This window comes from Cannabis sativa, chromosome 8 (assembly GCF_029168945.1).
Source record: "Cannabis sativa cultivar Pink pepper isolate KNU-18-1 chromosome 8, ASM2916894v1, whole genome shotgun sequence".
Classification (NCBI taxonomy): Eukaryota; Viridiplantae; Streptophyta; class Magnoliopsida; order Rosales; family Cannabaceae; genus Cannabis; species Cannabis sativa.
This window is the reverse complement of record NC_083608.1, coordinates 34,924,840-34,947,395: the sequence shown is the minus strand read 5'-3', so window position 1 is coordinate 34,947,395 and position 22,556 is coordinate 34,924,840. Positions and strand designations below refer to the sequence as shown.

Genomic DNA, 22,556 nt, shown 5'->3' with positions numbered 1-22,556 from the left:
ATTGCTTCTTGTCAGGGCAGATATGGAAGGAACACCTTGAATCGATGATCCAACCAGTATCTAATTTGGCTTTGGAGATTACCAACACACTAGCACTGTCATATCCATCACTATCTTCTCCATCAGATACAACATCTACATTTACATTCTTCTTGGAGATATAGTCTTTCAAGATTACACAGTCCTTTTTCAAATGGCTTGTCTTATTACAAAGAAAACATCTTCTCTTGAACTTGGCATTAGTCTTGCCTTTGTTTCCACTGCTTTGATCCCTATTCTCCTTCTTTGAACCTTTTCCTCTGATAAAGAGCCCTTCACCAGCATTGTCATTTTATTTATTTGCCGTTCTCTTCATCTCCTTTGACATTAGAGCACTCTGCACCTCCTCTAATGTCAAAGATTCTCTACCATACATCATGGTGTTAATAAAGAAAATGCTAAGAAATGCTAAATACCATAAATAGTGACATACTGTTATTGGTGTATTTTAATATCGGGTTTCACAAATTTTGATTTAGTGAATAATATGGAGAATCGCTAACCAATTATCAAGTGTTATATCTATATAGTGTTGATTGAACATCTTAAAGTGCCAAATAATAATGTTCTATTAATAATAAAAAAAATTCACCATAAAAATATTGTACAAAAACTTACACATAAAAAATCATTCATAAGAAAAAGAAAACAAAAAAATTAAGATCATTAAAACCCATAAAAATTGTTGGAAAAAATAAAAAATTATCATTCATATGAAAAAAAATAATAAGATCATTAAAAAAAATACCCACAAAAGTTATTGTTATCCATGTTTCCGAATGAAAGACACATGTCATAAGAAGGAAAGTATGACTATTAAGCAGTCCCTAAGTAAGTCTCCTCAATAAGGCTAGGTCACGAAGAAACTTCGCAAATCCAGAAATAAATCAAGACCAAAAGATATACGGAAATCTATACTGCCTTATTTCAGCTTTCGAGACACGGAAGACTTATAACCACTCTGGGATCTAGAGATACCCAGGTTCGAAGCTTTCCTGAGCGATACCTGGAAGGTTACTCGAAGTGCGTACCACGGATGTTGACCTCCCAAAAGAGATGAAAACATCTACCTTGAAGATGAACTCGGATCGCCTAACTACAGTTATGCTTTTTCTAACACAGGATCAGATTTTGTCCCCTTTGCTAGACCATGGTAGTGCGCACGCCCCATACACCTTTTTGCCAGACAATTATTCTAGGTATTTACTTTTCAAGGTTAAACCTTTTGGTGACACGAGTCATGTACGAATAGTGGTCCCCTATTGTCCAGCTGCTTCAACACACGAGCACAATGTCAGCTCTTTGCATGTATTTTACCCCATTAGTGTGAATTTTGTAGAAACCCTAAGTGGGTCATAGGCATGCCCAGACCCGCCCTTTAGCCTATAAATACCCTTCTATTTCCATACGAGGGGGATCAAAAACCAGATAGCCAAACACAGTCTATCATGAGAGATCCAAACACATTGATGTGAGGTTGTTTTGGATCAGAGACAAGGTAGAAGAAGGATAAGTTGAGTTAGAAAAGATCCCAAGTAAAGAAAAACCTTGCTGATGTAGGTACAAACGTGCTATCAGTTAGCAAATTCCAATACTGTTTGGATTTGCTAAATGTAACTTCTACCTAAGATAGCTGAATTACCCCCTTATGGTTTTGAACCTTGTTTACTCTTTTTGATTAAGGTGGAATTTGTAGTTTTTTGATAATCTAAATAGAGAAACATGTTAATTTAACAAACTCTGTCATTGGTTAGAACTGGTTCCAACTGTCTTGGACAGTTAGTTTTTTCAGTTATGTTTTCACTCCTGAGCTTGGTTACTTAGGCTGATATTGTTTCTGTTTTCTTTCCATGTAGCTTGTTTATATAAAGGCATTAAGGTTCTCATTTTGCAAATGATATAAATTATGAGATTAGATTGAGTGAGGTGAGAAGAAACAGAGTGAGAGAGAGCTTGAGAGAACTGTTCAAGTTGTGTTCTTGGAGTACTCAAGTTGAGAGTGTTGGGATTCTCTTTGTAATGCTCTAGAGTTGTGTTCATAGCGGAGATTGTAACCATGATCATGAACTAAAATAATAAGAATATCACTTAAGAATATCACTTAAGGGGGTAGTAAGAAGTAGACATTTGTTTTTGGGCCAAACTTAGATAAAAATCCTGTCTTTGTTTTAAACTTTTAGTTTTGATTTTTGTTGATTATACTTTGATGTTTGTTGAATTTTGTCAAAATACAACAGAATTAAATAAATTAAGTTTTAAGATAATTATGAAGCTAATAAATAAAATTGATAAATTAAATTAGGGTGATTCTACAATACACCCCCTCAAAAAGGATGTTCTGATGCACCCTTGACTTGTTTCGGCATCTACAAAAATTTTTTAGTCTATTTTTTTTTCATATTCATGTACGTTATAGCTATTTAAGATAACCTACAAAATTTTGACAAATTCAGAATAATTTTCAATATAGAAAACAATGTTCAAACTGTCTATTTTACACGCGTATAAAATAAAATAGTCACGAGTGCAACACACTGTTTGAATGTATTTTTTGGCATGTTAAACTTTTCCAAATTTCTTAAAATTTTGCAGGATGTCTTAAATAACTATAACATACATGATCATGAAAAAAAAAATTGACTAAAAAATTATTTCGGGTGCTAAAACAGATAAGGGTGTATCAATATTTCCATTTTAAGGGGTGCATTGTAGAATTTCCAATTAAATTAAATACATAAATATGAAGTAATTATTCTAATAAACTTAAAAATATTTAACTCACGCATATGCCATGATGAAACCGAGTCACTGACGCTCATACATGGCTAATCCAAAAAGGGAAATTTGAATTTCTATGCTTACATTAGGGAATAATTTTTTCCCTAAACTTAAAATAGGGAATATTGGTAAAATGGGATAACATTTTCTTAATTCCCACAATACCCCCCCCCCAATTTCAAACCTGATTCACTCTCTCTCTTTCGCCTCTCTTTCTCTCTTTCTCTCTTTCTCTCTCGCTCGGTGCCGCACCTCAGACCACTCACCCACGGCAGACCGGACTACGCACGACCACCGTCCGAACCACGCACGACCCAGCCCCTTCTCTCGGACCCAGCCCCTCTCTCTCTTCCTCTCTCTCAAACTGAAAAAAAAATAAAAAAAAATACCAGAGGTCCGATGGTCGGACCACATGGTCCGATGGGGTCTGACCAATCGGACCCATCAGACCATGTGGTCCGACCATCGGACCAATGTGTCTCTTTGTTTTCCTCAAACTGAAAAAAAAATAGCAGAGGTCCGATGGTCGGACCACATGGTTTGATGGGTCCGATTGGTCGGACCCCATCGGACCATGTGGTCCGACCATCGGACCTTTTTTTTTTTCAGTTTGAGAGAGAGGAAGAGAGAGAGGGGCTGGGTCCGAGAGAAGGGGCTGGGTCGTGCGTGGTTCGGACGGTGGTCGTGCGTATTCCGGTCGGCCGTGGGTGGTCTGCCGTGGGTGGGTGGTCTGGGGTGCGGCACCGAGCGAGAGAGAAAGATAGGCGAAAGAGAGAGAGGACATCAGGTTTGAAATGAGTATTGTGGGAATTAAGAAAAGGGAAATTTGCGGCAAAAGTCCCCAAAAAGTTCACGTTGATGCTGATTAGTCCCCAAGGTCCAAAAATAGCGGCAATAGTCCTCAAGGTCACACTTTTTATTTGTCCGTTGGTCTCCAAGTTAACAGATCTGTTAAACCCAATTTAAATGCCACGTGTCGAAATATTATTGGTGGGTATTATTATTTTAATTTTAAAAAATAAAAATAAAAATAAATAATTTAAAAAAAAAAATTCCTTTTTTTCTTTTTTTTCTTTTTTTTTCTTTTTCTTTCTTTTCTTCTTCATCTTCTTCGTATTCTTCTTCTTCTTCTTCTCTTCTCACTGCCAGCACCACCAACCACCAACCCCCAACTCTCAACCCCAAACCACCACCACCACCACCACCACTCTTTAGAATCTTCCCAGAAGGACATATATTCTCAGTTGGAAGAACATTCAAAGACAGAGGAGGAGAGTTCACCGACGACCCACCACCATAACTACTACCTGAGTAAATCAACGGAGGTGTACTACTTCCCGAATCAGGTCTCGTCGTCTTGAAATTCTTTCCAGATCGAAGACTTTCAACAGCAGTTGGACTACTCTCGCTCGATCCAGAAAGCTCACCGGAATCGGATCTTCTCCCACCAACTTGATTATTATTATTATGATTATTCTGACTACCATTTCTTCCAGAAACCGATCCAGATGAACTCGAAATATTGTAAGCATCCACTTTAACTACAATATTAAGGATCCAATATTATTATTATTATGATTATTCTGTGAAATATGCTGATTCTTTGTGTGAATTTGGTGTTACAGATTTAACAATTTATGGGTTTTAATTTGGGGGTTTTGATTGAGGGTTTGTTGATGGAAAATAGAATGGAACCTTAGATGTTACTGAAGGGGGTGGCTGGGAATGGGTGTTGGTCAGTTGAACGGGGGTGAGGGTGTGGTCGGAGATGAAGAAGACGAAGATGGTCAGAGAAGATTGGAGATGAGATTTTTTAGTTTTGTTTTTTTAATTTAAATTATTTTTTGGGGTTTTGGGATTTTTTAATAATGCATTGGAAATTTATTAATGCATAGGAAATTATTTGGGAGTGGTGGTGGTGGTGGCAGTGGTGGTTTGGGGTTGAGAGTTGGGGGTTGGTGGTTGGTGGTGCTGGCAGTGAGAAGAGAAGAAGAAGAAGAATACGAAGAAGATGAAGAAGAAAAGAAAGAAAAAAAAAAGGATTTTTTTTTTTAAAATTATTTATTTTTATTTTTATTTTTTTAAATTAAAATAATAATACCCACCAATAATATTTCGACACGTGGTATTTGAATTGGGTTTAACAGATCTGTTAACTTGGAGACCAACGGACAAATAAAAAGTGTGACCTTGAGGACTATTGCCGCTATTTTTGGACATTGGGAACTAATCAGCATCAACGTGAACTTTTTGGGGACTTTTGCAGCAAATTTCCCTTAAGAAAATGTTATCCCATTTTACCAATATTCCCTATTTTAAGTTTAGGGAAAAAATTATTCCCTAAGGTAAGCATAGAAATTCAAATTTCCCTCCAAAAATGACTCAAACATTTATGATGCGATTAATGGCCATCCCGCAAAAACCTTCGGCATCAGAGTGACAAACTAGCGATTTGCGCCATCACTTACAGACCTCCGACTGAAGTCGCTACCACGGGATCCGATATGGCCGTCCTTTGTACAATCAACCATATACTTTGATAATATCGGACACAGTGGGGGAATGCATTTGCAACAAAACATTAAATTATCTGTATGTGGCGAATGTGCTAGAAAAGAAAAAAACTGTGGTACAGTTATTAAAACATTACAAAACAGCAAAAACAATAAAAATAATGAAATCAAGAAAACTTAATAAATCATTACAGAGATTCTTATGGTGACCAACTTCATAATAAATCATTGCCACTGAATCGCCCATGGTTGCCGGCGACGATGATTACCTAAAATGGGAATGAAATTTAATTAATTTACTTACAGAAAATCTCTCAAGAACACGTTTAGGCATGGCAGTTTAGGACTCGGTTAAGGCCTGTAGAGCAGCCATGGCCGAGTCATCCTTGAAGGTCTGTGAAATCAACATCCACGTGGCTACTCAGGAAAGAGAATTTGACAAATAGCGATACGACAGCCATCAATAGACCCAGAATGATCCTACGGCCCAGATTCTTCTCAGATTTAAGCGACTGAATAATCTCAGGCACACAGCAGAACATGCGCCTGTCTGTGACTGTGAGTGAAGCGCAGGTGGTAATGAAGTCGATTTGGACAACTGAACGGACGTAGACGATGTCGTTTTGGTGCTTGATAGCTTAAGTTAACCTGTGGTGTTTAATGGTGGTAACTTTAGCCTGTGAACTTTTTTGGATTGATTGATATTTTATCTTATTCTTTAGTTGGAGGAAATTGGAAAATCAGGCTACCTTGCAATGGGCACCCTTGTTTTTAATCATAATCTTAAGATTACCCAGTTGGGAAAATCTGGTCGGATTGAAGAAGCCATTAAACTTTTCTCACAGATGACCCAAAAGAATACTGTAACCTACAATTCTATGATCTCTGCCTATGCCAAGAATGGTAGAATTAGGGATGCACGCCACCTGTTTGATAAAATGCCTCGTAGAAATTTAGTTTCTTGGAATGCCATGATTGCTGGCTACCTTCATAATGATAAGGCAGAGGAAGCCTACGACATGTTTGTTAAAATGCCTAAAAGGGATCTTTTCTCTTGGACTTTAATGATCACTTGCTATACACGTAACGGCGAGCTTCAAAAGGCTAAACAACTGTTTAGTTTACTTCCTGATAAGCGAGATACAGTTTGTTGGAATGCCATGATAGCAGGTTATTCTAAGAAAAGGTTGTATGATGAGGCTAAAAGATTGTTTGACGAAATGCCAGTAAAGGATTTAGTTTCTTGGAACTCTATGTTGGCAGGGTATACCAAGAATGGAGATATGCATCTTGGGGTGCAGTTTTTTGAGGAAATGGGTGAGAGGGATGTGGTTTCGTGGAATTTGATAGTGGATGGGTTTGTTGAGGTTGGCGATCTGGATTCTGCTTGGAACTTCTTTAAGAAGATGCCAGAACCGAACGTTGTTACATGTGTTACAATGCTTTATGGGTTCGCCCGTAATGGCAGGATTGCAGAAGCACAGAATCTCTTTGAACAGATGCCAAGTAGAAATGTAGTTTCTTGGAATGCAATGCTTGCAGCGTATGTTCAAGACCACCAAATTGATAAGGCCGTTAAACTGTTCTCAGAGATGCCAGAGAGGGATTCTATATCATGGACCACAATGATAAATGGGTATGTTCGTGTTGGAAAGCTTGATGAAGCAAGACAACTACTTCACCAGATTCCTTACAAGAATATTGCAGCTCAAACTGCAATGATTTCTGGATATGTACAAAGTAAAAGAATGGATGAAGCAAGTGAAATCTTCAATCATATTGGCATGCGAGATGTTGTTTGTTGGAACACCATGATTGCTGGGTATGCTCAATGTGGTAGAATGACAGAAGCTCAATATTTGTTTAATCAAATGAGAAATAAGGATTTAGTCTCTTGGAATACCATGATCACTGGTTATGCTCAAGCAGGTATGATGGATAAAGCATTTGAGATCTTTAATGTAATGGGAAAAAAGAACATTATATCTTGGAATTCTCTGATCTCTGGGTTATTGCAAAATGGGTTATACGTCGATGCTTTAAAGTGTTTTTTGATGATGAGAAAGGAAGGAAGAAGACCCGATCAGTCAACTCTGTCATGCGGACTAAGTGCATGTGCCAATCTTGCCGCTTTGCAAATTGGGGAGCAACTTCACCATTTGATCGTGAAAAGTGGTTATGGAACTGATTTGTTTGTCTGCAATGCACTCATCACCATGTACGCGAAATGTGGAAAGGTTTTCAATGCTGAACTGATGTTTAAAGAAACGGGAAACATTGACATTGTTTCTTGGAATTCTTTGATTGCCGGTTATGCTTTAAATGGATATGGTAAAGAGGCAGTTGGGATTTTCGAAAAACTGCTGATAGAAGGGATGGCTCCGGATCAGGTCACCTTCATTGGTGTGTTGTCAGCATGCAGTCATGCTGGGCTTATTACTCAAGGTCTGGAATTGTTTAGGAGTATGACTGAAATATACAAGATAGAACCGTTGCCTGAACACTATGCTTGCATGGTTGACTTGCTTGGCCGAGCTGGTAGGTTAGAAGAAGCTTTCAAAATGGTGTTGGAGATGAAAGTCAAGACAACTCCTGGTATATGGGGGGCATTGCTTGGAGCTGCAAGAATACATCGGAATCTAGAAATTGGTAAGTATGCTGCTGAGAAGCTTTTAGAACAAGAGCCTCATAGAGCTTCAAATTATGTGCTCTTGTCAAACATTCATGCTGAGGCCGGCAGATGGAAAGAAGTTCAAAGAATAAGAATGTTGATGGAAGAGAGAAGAACGGAGAAGCAACCAGGATACAGCTGGATTGAAGTCGGAAACCAGGTACATTCTTTTCTTTCTGATGATGCTGCTCAACCTAGAACAGCCATTGTACGCAACATATTAAAAAGTTTGACTGCTGAAATGAGAAGTAGAAATCGTGTGTCTGATATGAAATATTTTCTACTTGATGTCTTATAGTTTGACAATGTTTTTCAAATTACTAAATTATGTTTTACAGCTTTTCTACTTCATACTTGAGGAATGTATATTGTCTTTGTTGCAAATGTACGAGGAGAGTTGTTGAGGCCGCTTTATGCATTCTTTGATGTTGGTAGATTAGGCTGTTTCCAAAGCTAAGCTTTTTTTTGTTATCAACCTGGAACTATATGCCTTAAGACAAATTTCCTTCTAGAAACTTCTCCAAAACAGCCAGAATAAGAAAATATAAAGGGCAACGCATCCTAATCCTGCTGTCAAGTTTGTTCAAAATATTGTAATAATTAAACAATATAAGTAAATGACTATATAAACTTGACAAATTGCTCATTTTCGTAAGCATTTTTGTAAGTTCAAGAATGGCTTATGCTCTTTTAAAATACTGTATTGGTTTGATGCTTCTCTATTCTTATTTCTACCAGTTTTTTTTCGAAAAAAAAAAGAAAATAAAAAACACTTACGCTATATCCTGGGAGATTGATAAGGAATCATGAATATGACACTGATTTTGAGAACTTTTCAGAAATAGTAACATAAATCTTAATTTAGGAAACAGGAATTTGTATACACGTGTAGTCTAAGTATCAAATGTTTCTATAAATATAATCTAGGGTCAAGGATTTGTGTTTTCTTCTGTTTTTCTCTTTATTTTTTGGAGTGGGAGCTGCAGCATAGTATCATGACCTACTTTTCTAAGCTCCTTATCAACAAAAAGGGGAAGGACTCCCACCAATGAATATTCATAATCCTCTCCAATGGCATATTGGGGATTCTACTCCAGCCTGACTTGCTATCATGAGTGAGAAACATATCAAACTTCAAAGGGTTTGAGGGCCATAACCATTTAGGTGTGAGCTTTGCCATTTCCAGGCAATCCCTAAGCTCTCTTGAAGGTTTGTATACTTGGCAGTCCAATTCAACTCTTGTGCTATCTTGGAAGGATCGCTGTAAACTTCAGCATAGTCCCCTGGCCTTCGGTCAAGGTACTCGACCTTTATGTCCACCCCTGTTGCCTTCTTACATGCCTCCACAAACTCCCTTACTGATCTACCTGTAATTCAAAGAATATTAACAATGAAGGAGAAACAAGCAGGACATGCATTGTTCAAACTAAAGAGAGAATCAGAATGCCAACCTTTTCCAGTTCCAACATTATAGATGCCAACTTTCCCAGGTTTTGCATTGGTAAGAGCTTTCACATGAGCATCAACCAGATCGGTGACGTCTATGTAGTCCCTTACGCAGGTACCATCAGTGGTTTTATAGTCTGTTCCTTTCACCTGAAATCAACAAAATTTACTAGAGTGATTGGATGATAAAACCTGATCTAAAAGTGGATAAGAGAGCATGAAAAGCTGGGTAAAGTACCTTCAGTCCTGGAATAATTCCTCTAGCTGCATCAAAGCATGCACCAGATATTCGACCTTGTTCACGTAGTTCAGGCCTAGGAGCTTCTCCAAGTCTTCCCTCTGGGTCTGACCCAATCACATTGAAATACCTGTTGATGTAGCAAATCATTTGTTAGTGTCCATTCTATCTAAGCAAAAGAAAAGTTATCTAGAATACTATGTTTGCTGTACAGAGTGTGCTGAAGAGAATCAGCTTCAAATTTTAGCAAACTAAATAATTTTAGAAAAAGAATAAATCTTAGCATCATCACCAACCTTAAGATCATGATAGCCATATCTGAGTTTTTGGAGAAGTCCAATATGATATCTTCAGCCATTTTCTTGGCTTTTCCATATGGATTAATTGGCACCTGCAAAAGGCATACGAGACGATGTAAAGGATATGATTTCTGGACTTCTACCGAAAACCAGGTCATAAATATAAATATGATTTCTGGTGCATGAGATTCTCTGTTTTTACTTTCTTGTCTTTCTAGGAAACCAAACATAATTCAGTAGTAGTGTAGAGGGTTGACATTAGTATGTTGTTTTGGTGAGCATAACTCTTACTGCAATAAAACTCAAGAGACAAAACAAAAAAGCCAAGTGTTTTCTTTTATAGCAAATCCAAAGTTATGTCCTATTGACATTTATAAGGTTAAGTATGAAGTGCAGTTTCAAGATAGGGAACCATATTCAATAAGAGAAACCAAGATATTGAATCTCTCACTTGTTCGGTTTCTTCTGTAATCGGCATCTTTTCAGGTTCTCCATATGTTGCACATGTACTAGAGTAGATCAAAGTCTTGACCTTGTGAGCTGCCATGGCCTCCAAAACCAGAAGGGTGTTTGATGTGATATTGTGATAATATCTGAAATGTATAGAAAAATGCATATAAGATTTAAGTTGAATTTGCAGTCCTATACATAATAACCAAACCACAATTTAGAAGTTGAAATAAAATAAAATTACCTAAGAGGCTGAAGTGTACTTTCTCCAACATATGCAACAGCTGCAAAGTGCATCACTGCATCAAATGCATTTTCACTGAAAATTTTATTAACCTAACAAAACCAGTGAAGGAAGAACATGATTTTGAATTTGTATATAACTGAATATATATTTATATGACTTCATTTAGAGCATGATTTAGTTAGGATACAGCTTGTTTGTCCCCCAAGTCAGCATAAATAAACTGAAGCCTTCCTGGCTCTGGAAATAACTCTTTAAGAACCTTAACAGCACCCAAGTTTCCTCTAGATAAATTATCCTGCAAAATGTGATGAGCAAAGTTAAAACACAATAAGATTGAACAAAGTTTAAAACATTTGTGATGAGTTTATGGGATGGCATACCACTATGGTAACACGGTATGAGTCCTTTAAGAGCCTAAGTGAAGCATGAGAACCTATATAGCCAGCTCCACCAGTTACCAGAACATGTGTTACTCCACCTTCTGGGCGAGAGAACTAGAAATATAACAAAACCTTTTACTTATGCAAATTATGTGACAGAAATAGAGATAAATTCATTTAAAATGGAATTTCTTAGAATTCACATATTAATTATATGATGACAAGTCTTAGATTTGCATATAAAATGAGAAACATACCAAGTTGGGAGAGCTATAAGTTGGTGACTTGAACCAGAAAATTGAAAGACTAACTAGGAAAGCAGCCAAAAAGATCCTCACAGAAAAATTGTTCTTCCTCTTTGAATCTACAAAATCCATGCCTGTAAATACCAAAGATTATTCTTGAAATTAAAATCTTAAGATTATTGGGTTGGTTTAATTAATATGAAGCTTTTGTTTAATTATAAAGAAAAACTCCGGGAAAATTAGAATGAATAGCCGGTCATTAAAATATCTGTAGCAAACATGTTAAAAAGATAAATTATTCCAATAGATATAATAATAAACTAAGGCAGAACAGATCACCACAAAAAGACTTTATATATCCCATCATGATTGGATATTCATTATTGTTCGAAAAGTCAATATTAGCAGAGGAAAATTATATACAAAATAGAGATCAATTTTGAACAGAGGAAACGTTCATATAAATATTAGCAGACAGAATTTAAATTGTGAAGGATTAAAAACAACAACCCAGAAAAAGATTATTAATGTATTAATGAGAAAATATCTAATATAGGATTGAAACACTACCTTAAAAATCTTATGAATTGAGAAGAAAAAAAAATGAAGGAGAAGTGCTTGGTTGAAGAGAAAAACCTGTGTGCAAAGCTTGGCGAAAGAAAAGATGATAGAACCTTAAAAGTAGGAAATTGAGAGAAAATAACTAAATGCAATACTTGGACAAAGTCTCTGCCTTATAGTAACCCTTTGATTAAGGGCCAAAAGATGATCAATAAACGCTATAGTTCGTAGAATCCACGTTCATGCATGCTCAAAAAGGTTCAGTTGACTTGTTCCTATCATTAGAAAAAACTAATTAAACAAATAAAATTATAGTTTCCTTACAATAACAAAATCAATAAAACAAATATTTGACGTACCCCCCCCCCCCCCAAAAAAAAAAATGGTTTACATTAGTCTTGTTTCTTCAGTGAAAAGAATTCAAAATTCACCACTTGTATAGCTTGTGTTTTTTTGTTTTATCTTTTTTTTTTTTTATTTTAAATTTAATATTGTAGTATACCATACATGATACAAGAGCCGCCTATGTACAAAGTTTGTGTTTGTTATGAAGCCCTTGGTTTTTTGTGCCAGTCAGAACTGACAGTGATGTTTTGTTTTTATTATTTAGTTCTCTATTAAATCAGCGGAATTGTTGAGGTAAAACATTATTATATGAGAATTTATAAATACCATATGATGTAATAAGTAATTATATAAGATATATATATATATATATATATATGGTGATTAGTAATGAAAGCGAATATCCTCTACAGCTTCGTCTATAATGGATATATATATTTATATTTGTGGATCTGTCATTAGTTAGGAAAGTTGGTAAATCAAAACATTCAATATTTCAATTGAGACAGCATAACCTATTTATTGATTAATCTTCTCATACTTTTCTTCTCCAATCATAATATTCATTATTCTACTTTTTCTTTCCCTACAACTTTGGAATAATTGTCATCAATTTCATATAATATTTAATACAGAGAGCATTCAGTTAAAATCCTTTTAGTGATGATGCAGTTTTAGACTATATATCCTTATGTCCATATTCCATGATCTTGTGTAGGATTTTTTTCCCACTCATTTACATCATTATTTAATATTATATTACAGGCCTAATATAGATATATATATATTTATATATATAGACATAGATTTATATATAACAAAAAGTGAATGTGGTTTTAGTTTTACATTACATAAGTGGCTTACAACATATGCAAAGGGAAGGAGGAAGAGCCAGGTGGGTGCTTGTTGTTCACTCTTATTATTTTAGTTCATTGCATATACTCTCTTCCTGTCTCCTCTTTCGCACTCTTACCTTTCCTTCTGACCAATTCACTTATTGCTATAATTATTATTTATACTTTCTAAATTTAAAATATAATAAAAAATATCCACAGAAAGATATGACAGGTGGATGAGATGAAAGAGATCAAATAATGGGAATTGCCTTGTTTAAAAATGTTCATAGAGGATAGTTACCTTATACATGTATTTTTTTTTTTAAAAAAAAAAAACGAAGTTAATTATTATAAATTTAGCATAGGGTTATTAGTTCGCACAAAGTCAAAATATGGACGAAATACTGTAGAATTGTGGTTGAAAATACAAATAATCGAATTCTGATCTCTAAATTTGACATTTGTCGAGATTATTTTACAAAAAGATTAATGCATAAAAAACCACGTTTTAGAAAGTATATTATCGCAAAGAAAGCTTATTTCTGACCAAAAAGAAAAAGAAAAAAAAAAGATGAATAGCTTATTGCATTGTTTGTGTCTAAATCTAGTTTGCCACTCAACTTAACTTTCGGCACTATGCAATGCAAGCATTAGTAATAACACAAATTTAACTTCACAATATAAATATGATAATATTCAACCTAAAATATGATAATTTGGTCGGTACTCAGTAGAAGAAACCTTTTTTTGGCTGGAAAATACACCAGTAGAAGAAACTTGAGTTATTTTAATTCTACATCAAGACTATATTAATATTTTATGCTATTATAAATCACGATGATGAGAGGGAGGAAGAGCTACTACTTTAAGATGATATAAGAGGATATTTAGAGGCAATTTGATTAATTTGACTACAGGACATATATATATGTTAACACAAATCTAAATACAACAAACTAATCTCAACGCCAAAGCAGTACAACAGCTTATTAGATTAAAAGATTAGGCATTTGCAAGATGAATGATAAATAAGATACCTAATACCTTACCTTGATTGTAATGTTGTATGGTGAATCTGTGGAAGCATTATTGTTCACCGTACAAGGAAACTAGTTATAAGAGAGAGAGAGTGAGAGAGACATGATTGTAACATCTTCCCAGACAAATAATAAACGTCTTCGAAAATGAGCAGGAACAAAGGAGTTTTGAAGGTTCTATTAAAAAAAACTACCCTGTACATGTACTATCCCCTATGCTTCCAGTTTTGGCTGGAGTTCAACACAGAGCACCAAAATAAAGCTCCCCAGAAGAACCCATCTTCCAGTCTCAAACTCCCATCACTTGTTTCCATCATAATACACATTTATGCATATCACTATAAAATTCATTAAAAAGACAGTTACAGTTTTTTTTTTTTTTTTTTGCTCTTACGCAAATAAAATATCTAAAGGTAAAAGGTCGAAGTGTTAAAATGACTCCGACATAGGAGCATACCCGTTGCACTCCAATGCTGCTTCATTCCACTCTTAGCAGATTGACATTGTGAAAGCAATTGGAAGAGTCGGTGTTGATGGCCCTCCATGCTTGTATTGAGACCTGTCACATTTCCGTAGTTTTCTGATAAAATTAACCCCTAACTGATTCAGAGTTTAGCTGACCACCACTACTCCCATGGGTGCTAAATCCAGAAATGGGCATCGATCGCTGTGCAAAATCTGACAGAAGTTTTCGCTGATGCTCATCTGTGTGAGGAAGACTGGCCCGCAGAAGCTCCACAGGCATTTCACGGTGTATTGCTTTTGATGCCTCTGCACTAATAACCTCTGTACTTGGCTGAGTCTGTGAATATATTGATTGTACAATAGTTTCGTATTTGCTCAAGCAATACTTAGTAAGAAGGCCAAAGAACTCATCAAAGGAAGCCTGCCAGAGAGCACGATTGGGCATACTACAACCTCCAACAGCATGTGGATCAGTCAGAAGTTCAGTTGCCCTTTCCAGGACAGACTTCAAAATGACTGCAGCTCCATCCCCAGCAGGGCTTCCGAGGGGGCGGAGTGGTGGCTGCTCTGTGGAACAAACAACTGCAACAAGACAAGCACTTAGTGCACGTAGGTCCATGCCATTCACACATGTGGACACTGTCTTTGCAAGATTAGTTGTAGTGTCTGCTGCTCCTTGATCAGAAGGAAGGCCGCCAAACAAAAACCTCAAATGACGGAATATAGCCATACATACAATACGGGCAAGCTCACTACCAGGGAAAAGTAGTTGAAGAAACCTGGAAAGGAGCTTTCTGCCCTTTGGAAGAGAGACTAACCGCAGGAACACAAGATCATCCTTTGGAGCTAACCCCACTGCATGGCTGTTTTTGCCGAGTGGATCAACAAGCTGAATTGATGCTGCCATCCCTTCTAGCAGGATCTGCCGCCTTCGCCTAAGTTGTACACCTCCATCTTGTGACTGGCCAGACTGCAGGAGACGATCAATATCATCAATATCAAGAAGAAGACAGAGGCCATCTTCAATGGTTATTCTAGCAGCAAGCATTGGTTCCTGTTCCAAAGGCCTCTCAGAAACTTGCTCGGAACTGCCATCACCAGAACCAGTCAATGGAGGATCAACTTCAAGAAGGGGACGAGGCCTGCGTATAGAAGAGAGAGGAAGTCTTCCAAGAGCATCAGCAGAAAGATGAGAATGTTGATCTGAACTACCACGAGCTCGAGAAGGGAGTTCCCTTAGGTGAGATGGGCAGAAAGGTTGTTTCGACCTTGAACCAGAGGCCTTTTTTGCAAGACTAGCCTGGTGATAGTAATCATCTATATATGGATCATTGCTATGTGTGGCAGCATGTTGCATCTTAAGAATGCTCTCTATTTCCTCAGACGTCATGTGCTTCGATCTGAATTGCAGCCTTCCACTGTCACTTTTCTGGCTACTAGTATCAGAAGCCTGTTGAGAGAAACGCAAGTTTTTGTTGCTTCTGTGTTTGGGCCTTTGCTCTCTTATGTCAGGTAATCCAAGCATAGCTCTGTGCGAGGGAGATGGATGAGTACTGTAAATTTGGGATTGCAGTGCTGCAAAATGGGCCAATGATGGTTGAACTGAATGATGCAGTCTCTGCTGTTGCAGTTGCTGTGGGGACAGCAGTTGTGGGGGCAAGAGTCCATTTTGATGAGACAGCTGTTGTTGCAATATATTGTTTAAAAGACTGGAGTCATCCCCGTGCAATATTCCAGCATGGCTGACCCAATGATTTTGAGGCCTACTATTGAAAGAAAGGCCAGGACTGGTAAATTGAGACATGTTCCCTCCATAATGTAGCCCATGAGGCAAACCAGCCAAATGCAGATTAGGATTAGACATGTGAGACAGGTTTGGTGTAGAGAAGGGCATTTGGGATGCACCAGGAAGTGATGAATGATTTGGTTGGTGTGGTGAAGCCTGCTGAGACTTGCTACCGGGTGGAGGGAAAGAGGTATACACTGATTTAGGTACTATAATTGGTTCGTTGGAGAATTGATGCTGCAAGGGTTGCTGGGGGTATGAAGATGTTCTGTACAAAGGTTTTGATTCTCCGAAACGAAGAGAAGATTGGGGCTGTGACGACCATCTCTTCTCTTCTTCCACACTTTCTGTATCAAACATCTGCTGATCGAGCCAGTTACTGAAATCTCCATCTTGCATCCAATCAGTAGCAGATGAACCTGAAGTAAATCACAAATACATGAGACTTGATGGACCAAAATTACAATACAGACAGTACGGTAAGCAATTATATCTGGCTTTCTGCTATCCTACAGAATCCAACCCAATACAACTTATATAAGTGCCTTAGTAATAATTTAGCTACTTTTAATTTTTGGAATCCTCAAGGAGTAACCAGAAGAGGAGCACCATATGCAGTCAATTACGCTGCACACATTCATATGTAAAAAGACAAAAATAATGTCATGTTGTAGGACCAGTCAAAGTAATCACTTCTCTTCAATGATGAATGCCAACATAAGAGCCGCAAAGGAAGGGAGATAGGTGGTATCTTGTGTAATTGGTCACCAACATCAAACATTCATTAAAAAAGCCAAGAAGGATATCAACACATGCAAGCACCACCAAGTAAAGAAAATACTTGTAGACAATACATTTGAAGAGTAAGGGAAAACAGAGAGTCAGTGTTAAGTAGCTGTAACCAAATAACATTGAGAAATCATATGCCTAAAAGATAGGTATGAACTAGTTTTACAAATCATACTTACTCTTTTTACTATATAAATGTCTCCTAAAACTAGGGGTGTCATAATTCAAGGGTATATATAAGAAGAAAATTTAGAACGTTGTTGTTCTTACTGTTCAATGAAAGCTTTGGTTGGAAAGAAATAGTAGAATATTCAATTCAATGATATAGAAGAGGATGTGAGAATAAGATGAGACATTGTGAGACTGTTTGGATCTTCAAGGAAAAGGAATTTGAAGAATTATCTTTTTCTATGTACTATGTGATTGGCAGCAGTGGCTGTAATAGGCCTTGGTTATGTATGTTAATCTAGTATCATATGTCGAGCATGCAGTATTTCATACAGGCATTATAGGATGTAATACATATTATTCCATATCATCTTTTATAAATACATCCTGGAATTTATAAAATTTGAAATAAGTTCAAAGCTGAGCAAAGATAACATGAAATCCCAATAATAGCATGGTTCTTTTTTTTTCTTTCCGTCTGAACAATGAACATTTCCAATAATGATATGGTTAATTACGTACTTTTTGGCACAAAAATACACAACAGAGGGCATACATACTTCCATCCCCAAAACACTCTGCCCCAACACACAACTTAAAAGAAAACCTGAGCTTGCTGAATTTATTTTAAATAGGGAAATTGGCAGCGTAAATACTCAATGTTTGCAATTTGTTGTAGTAACTTATTATTTATTTGTTATTGTTTTCGGCATTACTCAAAGGTTTTGTAAAACAGCGAATTTGTTACTGTTGTTCAGTTAAATGCACTCATCTGACACCTGCCAACTCCTTATTGGTCCAGTTATTGGCCTAGATTGATTGGCTGAACCATTAAAGAGTCAACAAGTGCTCCACTGGGTCAACATTTAAGAGAGCTAATGGAGCAACAACAACGAAATCATTGTTTTACTAACATTAGGTATTCAAGTGACCAAAAAAAAGTATAGAGCTACAGAAAAATGCAAACATTGGGTATCTATGCCACCAATTACCCTTTTAAATAATACACCAAAACTATAACCAATTAACCACACATCATTAATCATTACCGTGCAGAAAACCAATTAACCACACAACATTAATCATTACCATGCTAACAAATAATGTTTGCCCCAGTTATAAGGTAAGGTATAACATAATCCATGTAATGTATATACTCTTCATTCACTCAAACTTCATCTAGTCAAAATGGACTTAAAATAGTGTCAAAACAATTTTCATTCGCCCACCCAAAGAGATACTCAATCATGTGAATGTTCTCCAAGAAAAAAGTTCCACATTGACAATACTGAAAAAGTTTTCTCATAACAAATACAAATTCAATTGCAAACTTCAAAAATTCAATGGCATCTAGTATTGCTATGCAAACATTACTTGATAGAAATGACAGAATGAATGAAACAGTTTGGTTTAAATAATCATTATAGGGGGTAGCAAATTATAAAGGCAATCATAGGTATACATACACTGGGACAAACCAGATAAAAAAACAAAGAAAATCTTTAATAAGTTTGCAGAGAAGAAAATACATGGGAAAAACAAGGATGAACAAAAGGATCAAATAAACTACTTACTTTCGCGTGAAAAAGATCCAGAGCCTCTGTCACCAATAACTCCTGGGTGTCTTGGTCCCGTTACATTTTTGTTCAACTGTGTTACAGTGGGAAAAATAACAATTTAAAAGCTTAAAAAACTACATTAACTGGTATTTGTCCACTTAAGGTTAGGACAATTAAATTTAAGAAACATAAGAGAAGACCATGCAATATCATTTAACTCTCAGAAGTCATTAGTAATACTGTTGAAACGTAAATCAACAGTGACCTAATTAATCTTAAGTCAAGGAAGCTGACCTTTGCAAAAGTACTTGTGAGATCATCCATATCAGATAATGATCCCAAACCTGGACTCTAAGCACAGTAAAACAGTAACACGAGTTAATATAAAGGAACAACAAAATGTACAAAGAAAAACTAATCATATACAGAGCAACACCATAGTTCTCAAATCATATTTAGTTATGAACATTGTTTTGTTTGGATTTATAAATACTAGTTGATCTCTCTCAAGACTTTCTGTCATAAAAATGAGATGCTAGACCTTGTCAATGCTCTACTAAAGGTAAAAATAGCATTAGCAAATTTAGTACCACTACAACAAACGAATAGGCATTTGATTGATGCAATATAAAACCCGAAAGTTGATATACAAATTAGAAATCAACTTATGTAAGTGGCATGTCACTGTTTAAGAACAACTTAGCGTGAGAATCACCGAACTAGAGATCTTTTCTTCTTGCAAAGTAAAGACATTTGCACAAATATAATGAAAAGTTGTAAGCAATGAAATCAAACCTAAAAATTACTAAAAGACCTTTTGAATCCCTGCTGTGTAATGTCCAATAACTTAATATTCTTATTATGCTTTAGAATTCACCATTTTTTTTAAAAAAAAAAAAAAAACCATAGGGTGGGGTAGTTGAACCATAAACCTCAATATTGATGGTGTAGTTTATTGCAAATCAGGATAAATCTGCAACTACAACGTACACCATTTTTCCTTAGTTAACTTGAGAGAAATTTTGTCAGGCCAAATAAATCCGCAGAGTGGTAATTAACTAATTTCACCTTCAAGTTTCGTAAAGAACAACTCAATAAATCAGATCATATAATGCACATAACAGCAACACAATGAATTTTAAAATAGCTGCAAGACTGACTTGATGGAAATTTATATACCTCTTCTCTCTCGAACAAATGGTACTCATTGTTAGCAGATTTGAAAAATGTGCTGTCATCCTTTTCTACCTCCAAACCACCCAGCTCAACTTCGTTAACAACATTATGACCAAAAAATTCATATTGTGATGCATCAAAGAGTGCGTTATCTGTACGACAATAAGAAAAAGTTTCAGCTGCAATAAACATGAACAAATTTTCTATACATTTTAACCATAGCAGTTGATGACACACTAGCTCGGCTACAAATATATTACAAAAATTGCAAGTAGACAATGAACACAATAAAAAATGTACTTTACGCAATTGCACACCCCCAACGACGGGCAGGGATATTATGAATCAAACGCATTTCAATTTCAAATTCTAGATTCCTAAATTACTTCCGTAACTTCCTAGTACAAATTCAGAAAACAAAAATTGCTATTTTATAAAAGGTTTTGTCGACGGAAATCCAGAACTTAGCAAAATCTAAAACTACAAACGAAAGCAGGCACCAAGTAAAACTAAAGAATATTCGAATGAAAAAAGTGAAGGACGGTAAGGAAAATCCTAATAAAATAAACAGCAAGGATATACAATTGAAAGAATTGGCCAGAAATCATAACCCATAAAAGAAAATCCCCACATCGTTTGTTCACTGAAAAATTATGTGTATAAAAACCCAAATCTCATGCTGCGTAATGCTTCAAATTCCACAAAAATACTTAAAAAAAAGAATTTTTAGCTCTCTACCTCAAAATCCCAAAAAAAAAAAAAACTCTTTCAGCTAATTAAATAATAATAACAACAAATCTGAAACAAAGAGAGCGAGAGGGAGAGAGAAACCAGAGATCTCGAAGGTGAGAGAGAGAGCTTACTCGACGAATTATCAACGAAGTGACCGAGATCTTTGCTATTAGATCTCTCCATATTTACAGACCAAACCTCCAAAACCCTAAAATTCTCAGCTCAGATAAACGGAACAAAACAACAACAACAACAACAACAACAGCAACAAAACCCTCAAATACTAACACGCCTCCACCACTGAAGCACAAAGAAAAGAAAAGAAAAGAAAATCCTCAATCCAAATCCTCAACAACTCTCACTTATTTCCCACCGCTTTGTTAAAAGAAAAAAAAAAAGTGAGAGAGACAGAGAGAGAAGCTATATGGAGAAAATGGCAAAAAGGGTAAATTCAAAGGGTGAGTTGGGTGGAAAAGAAGAAGAAGAAGAAGGTGAGTAATGTTACACACACCTCTCTCTCCGGTAAGAGAGAGGGCTATGAAGCCTGTATTTGGGTTAGGTCATTTACAATTGAACGAAGAAGAAGACTTTTTAGTTTTTTGCATTATGTCACGTGCTTTCTCTCTCTCTCAGCACAAATACCCTCTCAACCTTTTTTATTTTATTTTTTTATTTGTAGCTTGTAATTTTGTGTATGAAGAAACCGGGACGTGGCGGAATTCTATACGTTAGTTCCAACTGGACTTGGATATTCCCAGGCGTAACATGGATCTGATTCTTCTCTCTCACCAATCACATTAAGCCACGAGTTAAGTATGAGAAATTGATAATCAATGCTCTTTCTCTTTCTCTATCCCAATCCCAATCCCAAATCCCCCTCCTCTTAGTTTGGATGAAATTTTAAAACTAAAATCTGGTTTTATTGTTTACTAAATTTGATCATTTATATACAAATTTTAGGAAAACTGCCCAAATAAATAAATAATAATGAATACATATTTTTTTTATTTACATAAAATTACATTTTTCTTTTATCTCTCATTTTGTTTTGTTACTTGGGTAAGTTGTTCCTTCCCATGATTATAGTTTTGACCATTTATAAAATTTTATTAATTAATAATTAATATAGTAGACACACTATTAATTTTAATAATAATTTAAAAGTCTTGGAGTTCAAACCTTTAATTTCTCACATTTTTTATTGTATCACTCACTACTTAGCTAGCTTCGTACTTTTATTTTATTTTTCTCTCAACTCTCAAGTACTGCTACCACATTTTATACATAAATATGATAACTAGTAAACAAATAAATATTTTACTATTTGGTTCACAATCACAATCAAACAGAGGCAGCCAAAGTCTTCTTAATAATAATAAACTAATTTGTTAAAATAAAAATGAAATAATTTAAGCTGTTGGTCATTGAGTGAAAATTAAGTAATCTGTGTGGATTAATTCCGTAACCGAGGTTGAACTCCAGCTAGATACAGCTAAAACTAGTTTAATAAAGCTCCATTCAAGATACTTAAATCAATAATATAGTGATTTTTTTTTCCTTTTCCAAATGGAAAACTTGTGCAAAAATAGCTATTTACGTCCATTCCGGACCTGGGTTTTCTTCTTAGGACCAACCAATAACGTCACTCTTACATTTCAGACAAGGAAAAATCTCATTACAAGAAAATAATATTGGCATATAAATGGGTTTGAAAGCTCCGTAGAATAACTTTTTGGGAGTATTTGAAAAGATATGTTTATATCTAATTTTTTATGGAAATGTTTAAATCTTTAAAA

The 22,556-nt window shown here is 35.8% G+C and overlaps 3 protein-coding genes across 5 annotated transcripts; 1 reads left to right on the top strand and 2 right to left on the bottom strand.

The window, feature by feature from the left end:
- Window positions 1-5,347: 5,347 nt before the first annotated feature.
- On the top strand, window positions 5,348-8,354 carry LOC115699692 (pentatricopeptide repeat-containing protein At4g02750). Its single transcript, XM_030627216.2, has one exon. It carries the CDS (start codon window positions 6,086-6,088, stop codon window positions 8,297-8,299), a length of 2,214 nt encoding a protein of 737 aa, XP_030483076.2. The 5' UTR covers window positions 5,348-6,085; the 3' UTR covers window positions 8,300-8,354.
- Window positions 8,355-8,823: 469 nt separating this feature from the next.
- Window positions 8,824-12,168, bottom strand: LOC115699693 (UDP-arabinose 4-epimerase 1). 3 transcript variants are annotated; one of them, XM_030627217.2, is made up of 10 exons: window positions 11,943-12,168; window positions 11,319-11,440; window positions 11,062-11,175; window positions 10,869-10,976; window positions 10,679-10,770; window positions 10,436-10,577; window positions 9,982-10,076; window positions 9,686-9,815; window positions 9,453-9,597; window positions 8,824-9,368 (listed from the first exon to the last, which is right to left on the bottom strand). In XM_030627217.2, exons 2-10 carry the CDS (start codon window positions 11,436-11,438, stop codon window positions 9,136-9,138), a joined length of 1,179 nt encoding a protein of 392 aa, XP_030483077.2. In that variant the 5' UTR covers window positions 11,439-11,440; window positions 11,943-12,168; the 3' UTR covers window positions 8,824-9,135. The 3 variants fall into 3 exon arrangements, with proteins under 3 accessions (XP_030483077.2, XP_030483079.2, XP_060958837.1); XM_030627219.2 differs by having other exon boundaries at window positions 11,877-12,005; XM_061102854.1 differs by lacking the exon at window positions 11,943-12,168 and adding an exon at window positions 11,646-11,764.
- Window positions 12,169-14,208: 2,040 nt separating this feature from the next.
- On the bottom strand, window positions 14,209-21,834 carry LOC115699362 (protein PAT1 homolog 2). The gene is made up of 5 exons (XM_030626721.2): window positions 20,892-21,834; window positions 20,032-20,180; window positions 19,147-19,203; window positions 18,868-18,943; window positions 14,209-16,755 (listed from the first exon to the last, which is right to left on the bottom strand). The coding sequence occupies exons 1-5, from the start codon at window positions 20,941-20,943 to the stop codon at window positions 14,675-14,677; spliced, it is 2,415 nt and encodes an 804-aa protein (XP_030482581.2). The 5' UTR covers window positions 20,944-21,834; the 3' UTR covers window positions 14,209-14,674.
- Between the last annotated feature and the right edge of the window lie 722 nt (window positions 21,835-22,556).